At 46.9% G+C, this 14,299-nt stretch overlaps 1 protein-coding gene across 7 annotated transcripts in view; it reads left to right on the forward strand.

The window, feature by feature from the left end:
- Csmd2 (CUB and Sushi multiple domains 2) overlaps positions 1-14,299 on the forward strand; it is a 582,265-nt gene that overhangs the window by 439,595 nt on the left and 128,371 nt on the right. For all 7 annotated transcript variants that reach the window (XM_087215348.1, XM_087215347.1, XM_087215349.1 and 4 more), the window contains 3 exons: positions 4,667-4,858; positions 9,028-9,166; positions 12,876-13,063. In XM_087215348.1, coding sequence (XP_087071474.1) covers positions 4,667-4,858; positions 9,028-9,166; positions 12,876-13,063 — 519 coding nt within the window. The remainder of the gene's footprint in view (positions 1-4,666; positions 4,859-9,027; positions 9,167-12,875; positions 13,064-14,299) is intronic.

Raw genomic sequence — 14,299 nt, forward strand, 5'->3', positions numbered from 1 at the left:
ATTCAGAGATGTTTTAAAGAATAAAAGAGGATGTGCACAAGTTATGTGCAAATATCATGCAGTTTTATATAAGGAACTTGTGCATCCATGGATTTCAGATCCTTGTGGGGTCAGGGGGGACCTAGAGCAATCCCTTTAGGATAGTGGGGGACAACTTCACTTATTAGCTTATCCACTTAATACTTGTTCAGGCTTCCAGCCTAGCATTTCCACTTTATTCTCAGAGCTCCAATGAATATTAAATGGTATCTCGAGAAAAAGAAGTTTGCCTGACCAAGTAATATTAGGAGGGTGCTTCGCTGAGGCAGCCCTAAAGAGATTATCTATAATATGGGGCCTCTGAGAATGCCTGGTATGCAAGACATTTAAATTCAAAACATATCTAGTAGGTCCCAATTTGCAAACATATTTGAGTGTGGATGACTTTTCCTGATGCTGTCTCGAGAGACTCACATTGCATGGAACAAATGGTGGACATGGCTAGATAAGCAATGGAAGGATCTCCTCTCAAAAGGAGGATGGAATGCTAGAGAGCTTCTCAAGCATTCTCTGGGGACAGGAATATTATGAATAATTAAAGTCAGACTTGTATTTTCTCCAACTATACCCAAGCTGATGGGTATAGCTTAAAAGAAAAAAAAAAAAAAAGAAGCCCATTGTTGTACTGACAGAATTCCCTACCAATTTGCATGATCCGACCTCCCTGTGTCCTCAGTGTAGGCACATGGGACAGATTCCCTGGATGCCCTCCTGTGCCTGTGCTCTCGCTTGGGCTGCTTTCTCATGCATTTCCCAGCTCACAGAAGTCAGATTCATCCTTCAGGGTTCATCTCAGATGCCACTGGCTCATGATCTCCCCATTCAAAAACAAATGGCTGCAGCCTGCAGCACCCTATGCGCTACTGCCATTTCTTTAGCACATTGCCATTACCAGTCTTTCTGCCTTGTCCTGGAGCTGCACCTATTGCGTCCCATGAGTGCTCTTAGAACACCAGGCCTGTGCCATGGCTCCCAGCCTCCCTCACAGTGTGTGTATGCATCAGGTGCTTACTCACTGATTAGTGAGCAAATGAGTGCATGAGGACATGAACACATGAATTGACTGTTTTTCCTGACACCAGGATTTCCTTAAGCAAGCTGCCCCAAGCCTCACTGAAGCCCATAGAGAGTAGAGGGATCAAAGCTACCCAGCCTGGACTCTAGGAAGGCTGTGACAACCTGACCCAGTGTTCTGGGCATAACCGGGGTTTAGGAAAGGTCACCTTTCCTGTTGCTGTCATCATTTAGCAAATAGCAGGACTACTCTAGGGAAGCCAGAATGGCTTACCCCATGTCAGCTTTATAGTGTGTATTTGACAGGGGATTGTGCAGAAATGCCAGAGACGATTAGCGCAGGCTTGGCTTTATTAAGTAAACACGACTGTGTAACATCTAACATCCTGTCTGTACTACATGGATCCAGCCTTTCCTGGGGGCTTTGCCAACCAGCTCAAATTCAGGAACATTAAAGAGAAAATAAGAACAAAAGAGGGTGAGTGGGAAGCATAATCATAGCCATCTATGAAGTAGGCGCCACTCTAAGCTCTCCAGTATATTATCTCTTATAAGTTTTACAAAAACCTTACAGTATGAGCAGCATTATTAATCCTTGTTGCATATATGGGTTGTGAGGCCTCTCATACAAGGTCATCTGGTTAATAAGAAGCAGAGCCTGGATCAAAACCCATGTGCCCAATTCCCAGACCTAGCCTCTTAATCATTACACTCTGTTGCCTCCTATATAAATAATCTTCCTAAGTAAGGTCACAACAGGGAGCTATTTTTCTTCTAGGGAATCATTTACATGTGTACAGTGCACTGTAAAGTTGGAGATGAAAGCTAAGTCTGTCTTTAATTGGGAAGGAAGAAGATTGATTCTTATTTGACTTTATAAATAAATTCAGTAAGTGTCAAATGCTGATGATTTGTTCATTCATTCATTTGTTCAACAAATATTTACTGAGCACTATTGTGTGCTGAATAGTGCTGTAAGCCCTGGGGATACAGCTGGGAGCCAAACACCTAAGGTCTCTGCTCTCATAGAGATTCCCAATGATACACAAGAAAGACGCAAACAAATAAATTAGCAGGATTATTATAGATTGTGCTGTGAAATGAACAAAACAAGACAGAATGATAAAATTGATGGAAGAGGGTTAAAGGATGTGTTGGCTTTTTGTTGCTGTGACCAAATACCTGCCATATACATCTGTTTTTCTAATTTTTTTTTTCTCTGATACCAGGGATCAAACTCAGGACCTTGCGCTTGCCCAGGCAGGCGTGGCACCACTGAGCTACACCCCCGTCCCAACTGACATTTACCTCTTAAAGAAGGAGAGGTTTATTTCAGCTCACAGTTTCAGAGTTTTCAGTCATATTTCATTGGCTCCATTGCTTTAGGCCTGTGGGAAGGCAAAAATGTTGTGGCAGAAGAGCATAGCAAAGGAAAACTGCTAACCTCATGGCAGTCAGGAGACAGAGTGAAAGGGAAAGAGTCAGAGAGAAGGAACTGGAAAAAAATACAGTCATGAAAGGCACATCCCCAGTGACCTATCTCATTCAATTAGACCCCACCAATAAATCCACCAAGCTGTGAACTCATCAGTGGATTATTCCACTTGAAATTAGAGTCCTTGTGATTCATTCAGTTCCTCAAATATCATCAGCTTGCAGCCGAGCCTCAGCACAATGAGGAGGCTTTTGGGAAATATTTTGTATCCCAACCATATTGATGGATGAGCCCAAAAGAAGGTGGTCAAGGACGCCTTCCGGAGGAGGTGATATTGGAGCTGAAAATTGAATAACAAGATGGAACTGGTGGGCTGGGGATTTGGCTCAGTGGTTCCGCTGCCTCCCTCGCAAGCATAAGGTCCTGAGTTCAATCCCCAGTACCAAAAAAAAAAAAAAAAAGATGGAACTGGCATAGGAAAATGTGAGGCAAGATCATTCCGGGAAGAAACACCACCAGGTGCAAAGGGCCTAAAGGAGAAAGAAAGGGGGAGTGAGCTTCCTGTTGGAAGCAGAGTCTACAAACATGGCTGAAGTATAGTGATGCTAATGATAAAAGTGGATAGGTTTTAAAACCTTATCTCAAAAGAAGAGGGCTTAAGACAGAACACCATGTACTGGGGATTGGCAAACATTTTCTGTAAAAAACTAGATTGTCCTTCAGGCTTTGTGGGTCATATGGTCTCTGTTGTAACAACTCATTTCTGTCATCATAACTGGAAAGCAAGCATAAACAACATGTAAATAAACGTGTATGCCTGTGTTTCAATAAAACTTTATTTAGAGAAACAAGCATAGATTCAGATTTAGCTATGAACCATAGTTTTCTATAGTCTGTTTTTGGTAATATTAGGTATAGGTATAGTATAGTATAAGGTATTAGATCCTATAACTCCATATTCATCCACACAACTCTTATGATTAGTTTTGTGATTAGTGACACTGGCAGGTAAAGTTGCCCTAGGCTGGTGCTGCTCAGACTTTTCCACTGAAGTCCTGATAGCAAAAGAGAATGAGGGGATCTCCCCCAGAACATCTGGAGGGTATAGTAAGCACAAAATCTCTTTGAGACATTATTGATGTCTCTCTAATGAGCATTATTGATCCCATGGTCTTCAGGCCTCCTGCCCCTGGGGTCTGCGGGCCTCATTATGTGAGCAATGACATGCTGGAGACCAGGCTCTATTGTCACCCAGAGCGGTGGAGGCAGCTGGGATGTTGATGCTGCCTCAGAATCCTTTCTGTGGGCTGTCTTGTGTCATTTCCTGTGTGCATTTTCTCACATTCATTTGTCCATTCATTCACTCATTCATCCATTCTCAGTTTCATTCCTTCCTTCCTTCTTCCATTCATTCAGTGCTTGTTTTAAAACACCTGCTCTATGTTAGACTAAGTTAGGTACTTGGCCACAAACATGTCCTAAGTTTCTGAGGTTTATAAATGTTCAATTCATCTCAGCTACTTGTGTTGGTTTTTAACTCTGCTCTTCCACTTTGTACAAATATCTGATTTTTCTTGAATGTGGTTTGGGTCTGGTGGGTCCTTTGTTATATGTTTGCAAGAGAGAGCATGGTCTCTACCCAGTTTCAGCAAACTCCCTGCAGCATTACAATCACTGCTTGTCACTCTGGCAGGCCAACTCCAAATTCCTTTGCAAACTTTACATTGAATATATGGCATTTATATTTTATTATCTTGTCACTCCCTCATACAGATCCTGTTCGTTAAATTATACAAAATTGCAAAGCATTGTCTATATAACAATGCTTACATTCTAAAATCAAACTGCATTCAATTCTGCAGTCATAACAGCACAATCGTGCTTAATGCATAGTATCTTGTGACAGGGTGATGAAGGTAATGGTGAAGGCACCGGTGGTGACATCAATGCGAGGAACTGGTGGATGCAGTGACCGTGATGCAGTGTGAACCAGGCACTGACAGGCAATAAGGGAAGTGAGATTAGTGATACTATTGCCACAGTGATGGCAGTGGTAGGAGATGACGGTGGTCATGGCAGTGGCACTGGAGATAGTGGTCAGCACGGGTGATGCACTGGGAGCCTGGCTGACTGGCAGACACCAAGGCAGCCTCCCTCCCTCTTGTTTTCTTGTCCCAGTGTCCACAGCAACATCCTGCAATGACCCTGGGGTCCCGCAGAATGGGAGCCGGAGTGGCAACAGTTGGGAAGCCGGTGACTCCACGGTATTCCAGTGTGATCCTGGCTATGCACTGCAGGGAAGCGCCGAGATCAGCTGTGTGAAGATTGAAAACAGATTCTTCTGGCAGCCCAGTCCACCAACGTGCATAGGTACAGAGCAGCTGCAGTGTTCTTCGCCCCCGGCCTCATGGCTGTGTGCCCCAGGCCCCTCTGTGCAAGGGCAGCTGTGTCTTGAGCCAGGGGCCAGGAGATTGGAACAGCTGGAAGTACAAGGAAACCCAACATTACCCTGCTTTGCACTCATGTGTACAACACTCACACACTCTACACACACACACACACACACACACACACACTCATTACAGATTCTTGTTAAAATTCTGTTAAAGATTTCATACCAGGAAGGTCTTCTCTCCAGCCCCAGCTGTCTAGCTTGGAAAAGGGACAGTGGGTCCCCTTGGGTAGCATGGTCCGAAGGTTCTACTATGTGAAGCACTAGAAGGGCGCCTATATGCTCAGGAGCAAAGGAAAGACACTTTTTCCCCCTCTTCTCAAGGAGATTACTAGTTACCTCACTTTGGGTTTGTAAGATTGCCCTAGGTCTTAAAACCTCCCCATTTCACAAATGAAGAAACAGACTTGTCCACGTCATGTAGCTTATGGGGAACTGAGCCTGAATAATTCTGCCCCCTAGCTGCTTAGATGGGGAAAAGTGAGGAACTGGAGGAGAGAGGAAGACAGGAAAGAAAAATAGAAACATCCCAGGTGCTCACTTCCCTCTGCTCTTGTTTGCAGGGAAAATGATGAATGCCTTTATCTCCGCACCAGCGATGGGTCCTGGGGGGAGAGGAGACCCAGTAGCCACTGAGTCTTTACTGTGTGCCAACCACATACCAGATGTTTACTCAGATAACCTAGTTTAACTTTCCCTTCAGTGCTCTGAGATTAGCACTATTCTCTCATTTACAGTTGCAGAAGCTGAAACACAAATTTGGATAACTTGCCCCAAATGGCAGAGCTAGAGTATGCCAGAGCCAAGATTCACACCCACGTCAATCTGAGCAAAAGCCTCACATTTTCCTACCTCCCATGCTGCATCCCTGCTGGAGATGGCTGTAAGGGTCTTCTGAGACCTCCCCGAAAGCTCCCCCTTGGAACTGTCCTGCTCCTCTCCATGCTGGCTCTACAGGAGGGCTGTCCCAGTGACTGAGGACTGGGCTTTGTAGGTCATGGCTCTGAGACCTGGCACTGGATGCAAGACATTGAGTCCTGTTCCTTAGTGGGAATAAGGGCCACCTGGGTGCATGAGACACAGGCATGGTGAAAGTATGGGAACAGGAGGTAGAGACCTGGGTTCCAGAACCAGCTTAGTTCTTAACTACAAACTGGTAGGAAAGAGTGTGGGATATGGAAGTAGACAGATCCAGGTTTAGTGTTTGGCTCTGCCATTTACTAGCTTGATGGCCTTGGGAAAATGGTGTCAGCTCTCTGAGCCTTGATTTCCTCATTGTGAGGGTAAACATACTTACCTTATGGAATCATGCAGCCATGACACACCTGACCCTAATCTCAGGAAATACAAACTTCCCTCCACCCCTCTTTCCTTCTTGCCTGCCTCTGTTTCCTGTTATAAATCTATGGGCTCAGTCCCTTTCCCTGAGTTAGAATTCCTGCTGCTCAAGGGAATTCTCATGAGGCCTAGGAGAGACTCAGTGGCCTGAGATCCCTTCCAAACTCTCCGTTCTATGAGGCTGTGGTTCCTGAGACTTGTTCTGCAGAAAAGCAGGTCCTGAGACGGGATGGGGCAGGGAGAAAGGGGCTGCCCCTTGTGCAGCTGATGAGGGCTGTACCAGGCAGTAGGCAGAGCAGTGAGGTTCATCAGCTTCCATTGCTCTTTCCTCTACTCTGCAGTGGGAAGTGTTCCTCAGACAGCAGAGTGAATGCCTCTGTTCTTCTCACAAACAGCCTGGAAATTTGAGCAACAAGCCCCTAATTTCCAACTCCTTGGCAATCTGCCTTATGTGGTCTAGCTGGCCTTGGTGGCCCTTCATTACAGGAGGGAAGCAAAGAAATAAATACTTGCTGAGCATCAATACATACAAGAGGCACTGAGCTAGACATGATGGCAATTGAAATCACCATGTGAGCTTAGAGCTCAGGTTCTAGATTCTGACTAGTTGGATTCAAATCTGGCTTCACAGTGACGAGTTGTGTGGCCTTATACACACAAACTACTTAACCTCTCTGTGCCTTAGTTTACTTACCCGTAAAATAAGGAAATAAGAAGTGCCTATCTCATTGGGTTGTTTTGAGGGTTAAATAAGATAATGCTAGAATGCACTCAGAGCCTTCCCTGGTTCCTAGTAACCACTGTGTAGGTTAGAAGTCATTATCATTATCATTCTCCTTTCATTTTAGAGATGGGGAAGTGGAGGCTCCCAGTGGGTGAGGGGAGAGCTCACCCAACTCACACTGCTAGTGAGTGGCATTGTCAGAATTTGAACCCAGGACTCTAAGCGATGCCCTTTTTACAACTCATGCCCATCAGTGCAGCCTCCCCACTTCCCAGCTGTCTGAAATGATTAGGGGCTGGTGCTTACTCCCAGTTGGACATCATGTTTCTACCTGCTGCATCAGTCCCCGAGGCAGCCCAGGAGCCCCTCCTGGGCCTCAGGCATAGCTGGCACAGGGCAACAGAGCTTGTTCAGGGGCCCAAGTAGGAAGCAGGTGCCTGGATATCTGAGGCCAGAGACCATCTGCAGGAGAGCTATGCCGGAACAGAGGCCTAGAAGCTGGCAAACTGAGAGAGCTTTGGGCGTAGCAGAAGAGTAACAGCCAGATTCACCCTGTCTGTCCACCACAAACTTGAGGGAAGAAGCCCCTAAGCTGGCAATGGAGGCAGCATGGCGCTCCTGGGGAAAGCCTCGCAGGCAGCTGGCCCTTCTGATGGGTAACATCAGGTTTTCTTCCCTCCTTGTCTACGCCAGACCTTGTCTCTGGGCTGGCTGGAGCAGGATGGCCTAACTGGACATGGCAGCCCTGCTTATGGTCCTGACCACACAGGCCTCACTCAGTCTGTCCCTCTACCTAATCCTTGCCTCTCTTGAGGACTCGGCGGTGAAGAGTGTGAGGTCCAGGTACTGTCCTGGAGCTCCACACCCGAGCCTCTCCTCCTGACCTGCAGGGGGCGCTCTTCTGCACCCACAACCCCCCACCACACAGGCCAGTGAGTGCTACACTCACTCAGAACAAGCAGAGAATAGACTTGGGGAGGCAGACAGTGTGGGCTTGAGTGACTGGAAAGACTACTTCACCTGTCTGGGCCTCAGTTTCCTCCATTATAATCCAGAATAATCCACAGCTGGCTGGGTTGTTAATGAGACATGAATAAGAGAATTACAGCGGTACCTCGGTTCACAGTTCATGAACGCTTTTGTTGGCAATTTGGTTCGCAAATTGAACCAATTTGAAGCGTTTGGCAAAATTTTGTTTTTGTTTGCAATCTCTGCATCGGGTGACAAATACAGCCATCTTTCCCAATGAACACAAGTGTGGCCATCTTTTTTCCAGAATCATGGGACAAATTAAGTTCATGAACAGAGGTACCACTTACCTTGCTCTCCCCACCTGCTGGAGAGGCCTGTCATCTCAGGGGAACAAGAACTCGGTGATCTCAGGGATTCTAGCACCTCCTTCCAGCTAATTGTGCACAGTCCCTCCTCGACAGGCCTCTGGGAAAGCTGGAAGGTGTCTTTCTGCCACCCCAGCAGATGCCAAGAGCACTGGCAGCAGGCAAGGCTGGCCACGCTTGGCAGGCAAGCCAATCATGCTTTCCACTCCTCCTGACACTGAGTGCATGGAACTTGCAGTAAACCTCCACAGAGCCTGCCTGGAATCTGGATGCAAGGCAGCAGAGGATACCATGTATTTCAGCTGTTTGAAACGTAGCAGTGGCACCATATTAATCAGCCAGTGCTTCAACAGAACTGTCTAATAATCCTGCCAGCCACCCCACAAAGAAGATACCAGGTAGTGGCAGAGCCAGACATTATAAAAAAAAATAATAATAATTTATTGAGTTGAAATGCACACAGCCTAAAAATCACCCATTTTAAAGTGAACAATTCAGTGGTATCTGGAACATTCATGTTATGCTACCACGATCTACTTTCCCATCACTCCCAAGTCAAATTCCATCATCCCACGCTGAGTCCTAGAGCCAGGTTTTAACTTGGGCCCATGCGCCTCAACCCTCTCCTACCCTGCCTCCCTGGCCAGGGTGAAGGAGACAGACTTGCCCTCAGCTCCTTTCTCCTCAGCTCCCTGCGGAGGAGACCTGACTGGACCATCAGGAGTCATCCTGTCACCGAATTACCCAGAGCCCTATCCACCAGGCAAGGAGTGCGACTGGAAAGTGACCGTCTCACCAGACTACGTCATCGCGTTGGTATTTAACATGTATGTACCTTTCCCCAGGGGTGGGACACAAGGGTTCAGAGCAGCTAGGGGCTTGAGGACCTGGGTCCCCAGGTGAGTATGCATGGCCCATAGGGAGAGCTCTCAGTTCCAAGAGAGGCAAATTAGAGAGAGAGAGACAGAGACAGGGAGACAGAGAGGGAGAGACTAGCATTTATTAACACCCCCTCTGTGTCAAGCTCTATGCTGACTGGTTTCACAAACACATTATCTTATGCAATCCTTATAATAATTTATGTGTGTGTGTATGTGTGTGTGTGTGTGTGTGTGTGTTTTGGAGCAGGGGACAAAACTCAGGGCCTGTACATGCTCAGCAAGTGCTTCAGCACTGAGCTATACCCCTAGCTCTTTTTTATTTTATTTTGAGACAGAGTCTTAGCTGGCCTCAAACTCACTATGTCCTTGCTTCAGCCTCCCAAGTACTAAGATTACAGCAAGTACCATCACCCTGGATCCTTGTGATAATTTATGCAGTAGCCATCATTATTTCTTTTTTACCTCTGAAGCGCCTGAGATTCAGAAAGTAGGCCCTGGAAGGATCCCTTAGTCCTTCCCTCCTGTATTTTCCCCTCTGTTCCCCCTGACTCCATCCATCCTGCTCCCCGGCATGTGCCCAGGCTCAGGCCCCCATGTCCTCCCCTCCTAGCTCCTGCCTCTCTCTTGCAGCCCATTCCCAGGCAAGCCTTCAAAAGGCTGCCTCTGCTTCCCTCTCCCTCCTCCTTATCTGACACTGAGCCACTTCCCCTGGTTCCACCAAAAACTCCTCTGATAAAAGGCATCAATCAATTCCTGCTTGCCAAGCCAGATGGAATTTCCCAAGTCTCATCCTGTCCCACCTCTTGACTGTTCCCACCATCCCTATGTTGCTTTCCCCTTGGCTTTGTGAGTTCCTCTCCACTGCTTCTCTAGCCTCTTCTGTGGTTTCCTGACTACCTTTCTTGCCCCTATTTCTCTGCCACACTTTGCCACAATTCCCTCTTCCTTACCTCTGCCTCCTTCCAGAACCAGCTCACCACAGTGGCTGCAGCTTGCTGGGGAAGGTGCAGGACTCCCCTCCACCACCTGCCCTGACTTCCTTCTGAGCTGTAGGCTCCCATATCCCAGTGTTGGCCCCCATATCCCAGTGTTGGCCATCTCCATCTGGTGTCTCATGCACTGCAAATGAAGCATGCACGAAACCAAGCCTGTGACTTCTCCCTGAGACAAGCTCCGTCTGGAACACCTAGTAGTGGCACTGTTTCCTTGGCCCTTCACTACTTCTTCCGGGAGCACCCAAGGTGCCCACATCTACTGCCTGAACTTTTTCATATATTTCCCCCTTCTCCATCATCCCATCTCCTGTCTTGGTTTGAGCATTTATCCTTTCCCATTCAAGTGACTGCTGCCATCTTCTAACTACTTCCTCTGCCCCTTGTTGCTTTCCACGCCAGTCTCTTCTTTATCCAACTGTCAGAAGGATCTTGTCACTCAAATGTGCAGAAATAACCACCACGTTTTCCATTTTAACACCCTATAATGACAGTACTCAGCAGTTAGAAAGAATGAGCTACTGATACATGCAATAGCGTGGATGAGTCCCCAAAATACACTGCTGAGTGAAAGAAGCCAGACACATGAAATACATAATATGTGGTTCAACTTGTGTGAAGTTTTAGGATCAGCAAAGCTAATCTATGGGAAGGAGAGCTGATCAGTAGTGGCTTCTGAGGCAGGGGAAGATGGATGGGAACTGTCTGAGGTGATGAGAATGTTCTGGGTCTTGATATACATGTCTACTTAAAAACAAATAAGAGCCGGGGATTTAGCTCACTGGTTCTGGTGCCTGCCTTGTAAGAGCAAGGTCCGAAGTCCATCCCCGGTACTAAAACAAAAACAAAAACAAAAAACAAACAAATAGTTCCCTTTTTAAAAATCCTTTAATGACTCTCTTGCCTATATATAACTCTGAACTTTTGAGTTTCACTTTAAAGGACCCAGCCCTTGCCCACCTCCCGGGCAGGCTCCTACCCGGACTTGTGCCCTGAGATCCAGTCAAATTGAATCCTGGCACCTTCCAGGGTCTCATAGACTCTTTCATGCCCTAGTGACCTTGCCTGTACTTCTGTCTTCGCAGTAACTTTCTCTCCTTATCCAACCATTGAGAGTCTTGTCATCTCCTGAGACCAGCTTGGGGTTGACCTCCATGAAAGGAGGTCAGGATTATTGCCCTCCCCAAAGATGTGCGTGCTCCCACTCTGCCTTTTGTGGATTTTATTATCCACTCTGTTGTCTATATGTCCATCTTTTCCTACAGCACCACCAGCTTCTGGAAGGGAGGAGTCATGTCTGATATGTCCCTCCCACCAGGCACCTGGGACAGTGTTTGGCAATTGAGAGTGTTCAGATAAATTTTAATGATTGAAAGAAAAGTAAGGACAGAAAGACACCAGTTAGTTAAGAAGTGAACTGTGCTATAATTTGCAACCAAGACAGACTCACTGTGCTACCCTTCCCCAGAGGTAGGTACAAACTGAATTGCAGGACAAGAAGATCACATCTCCCAGCAGTGGCAGGGTGACCCTGCAGCTGACACAAGTGTGACAGGGTGCCAGGGGAGGGGGTGGCACAGCTGCCTCCCAGCCCCTCACCCTGTCTCCTTACTGGCCTTATGCCCTTTGTGCTAAAGATGTGTGGCCCTCTGTCTCTAGCATATATCTTAGCTAAAGGGTAGAAGGGCTATTTCATTCTCAATCCAGCCAATAGAATATCTGAATATCCAGCTCATGGCTGGGAATGGATGAATTTGCATCAAAATCTGTTTCCTGAAAATTCATTTACTTTTCTGTTCTTTTCATTTTTTCACACTTGATTGCTATTAATTGATGTTGTCAGATCTAGGCTTAAAAGTGAAATCACTGCCTCAGAGAGCAGACCTATGTTCAGAGTTAGTGGAAACCATAGCCCAAGTGGGAAAACCAGGCCACAAGCCCACCAGCAGGACATGAGGGCCCTGGGGCTCCATTTCTTGTCAATACATGGCCTTTTTCGATCATTTTCACTATAGCCATTCCAGTGTGGGATAAGTCACATTCGTGAACTCTAATACTCAATTTGCTAAACTAAGAGAGTTTTTTTAAATGAAGTTTCCCCTTATCAGAGTCAGGGCAGCTAAGAGAGAGCTACCTCTTGTTTGGGTGCTGGGAGTAGGGTGGCAGCAAATCCTGAGAAGAACTGGGGAGCTGGCTTGGGATGAGGAGTGAAGTTAAGGGCCTTAATAGTAACCGGCCTCTTCCTGCCTGGGAATGGCCCCCTCAGCAGCTCCTTCCTCTTAGATAGGAGGTGAAGAATAGCATGACATCAAGAGCACTGACATCAGGTAAGAAACTTTAGTTCTGGACCTGCCTCAGCCGGCCCTTCAGTCCCTAGAGTTGACAACTCATTTTCCCTGCTGTGGAAGGAGAAAATTAGGTTCTCAGCTGCCAGTTTTTGGACATTGACTCTGGAATCTGCCTCCCCTGAGCCTGATTTCTCCACCTCCTCATCCTACAAGAAGAGCTTTATCCACCTCCCCACTCCACCCCCCATCCAGCCTTCAGGGGTTGATAGGCGGGCTTGCTCTCTGGGAGGCCCCATCCTTGGGTTAAACCTAAGGCTCCAGCATGAGCCTTTGTTTGACCTTAGTGGGGTGGGGTGGGATGTTTTTGTTCTCTAGCTTTAACTTGGAGCCTGGCTATGACTTTCTCCATATCTACGATGGACGGGACTCTCTCAGCCCCCTCATAGGAAGCTTCTATGGCTCCCAGCTCCCAGGACGCATCGAAAGCAGCAGCAACAGCCTCTTCCTTGCCTTCCGAAGTGATGCATCTGTGAGCAATGCTGGCTTCATGATTGACTACACAGGTAAGGGACTAGTGCCACAAGTTTCCAAGGTCAGGGCCAGCCAGGCTGGCAGAAAAGGCACAGTGTAGGGCAGAGAGGAGTGCCTGGGACTGGCCCAGAGGGAGTCTGTGCCAACCCTGGCACAGCTGCACCTTCAGAGTACCTGCTTCCCCTGCAGGCATGCAGGTGGCTTAGTCTTCTGCACTCAAATGTCCCAGGGTTTGGAGAGAAGGGGGACAGCATTCTCTCTGTACTTCACTTCTATTTCCAAATTGTGCTCCTCTTCTCCCCTTTTTCTGTGAAGGTCATTCCTAGCTCTACCTCAGTCTCATAACCTCATTCTGTTGCTGTCAGCTAATATCTTCCTGGTCACTCCCTTGCCTTAGTGAGGACTCTGGAATGAGTCTCAATCTTCTCTACCCCAAATCCTCTCACCATCCTGGGTAACTTCAATGATCCTGTCTTAGTCCACTTTCTGTTACTGTAACAAATACCCAAGGCTGGGTACATTATAAATTAAAAAGGTTTGTTTAGCTCACAATTTAGGGGCCTGAAGTTCCAAGATCATGTCACCCCATCTGTGTGGCTTCTGGTGAGGGTCTCACAGTGAATGGCATCACAGTGTCAGGGCCCCATGTAGAAGAGATCACACAGCAAGACAGGAGCCCAGAAAGATTTGGAAGGCAGGTTCACCCTTTTTATGACAACCTACTATAACTAGGGTCACACCAGAACTATGTTAATCCCTTCTGAGGGCGGGGCTCTCATGACCTAACCATCTTCCACTAGACCCCTCCTCTTAAAGGTTCCTCAACCTCAACATCACCACACAAGACCAAGTTTCTATCTCATCAATGTTTGAAAGACACATTTAAGCCATCTCCAAACCACATCCACCCATATGGACAGCCTGTCCAATCCTAGGATCACAGTGCTTGGACCCCTGTCCCAAGAACACTCAGACCATATACTCCTCCTTTTTGTCATAGGCTGATCATTTTCTGATACTTCCTCATCACATTTTTTCTTTTTTTTTTTTCCTATTTATTTATTTTGCAGTGTTGGAGATCAAACCCAGGGCCTTGCACATACTAAGCAGGTAATCTACCATTGAGCTACATGCCCACCCCCAATCATATTTCTTTATCCTTCCAGCCATCCCATTCACTTTCTCCTGTTGCACCTCTGAATAAATTCAGGCAGGCAGAATACTGTCATGGAGGGATCAAAAGCAGGAGCCAACAATTTTTTCTTAAA

Source organism: Heterocephalus glaber, unplaced genomic scaffold, assembly GCF_053883595.1.
Source record: "Heterocephalus glaber isolate CG9 unplaced genomic scaffold, H.glaber_assembly_v1.0 deba00001452, whole genome shotgun sequence".
NCBI classification, from domain to species: domain Eukaryota; kingdom Metazoa; phylum Chordata; class Mammalia; order Rodentia; family Bathyergidae; genus Heterocephalus; species Heterocephalus glaber.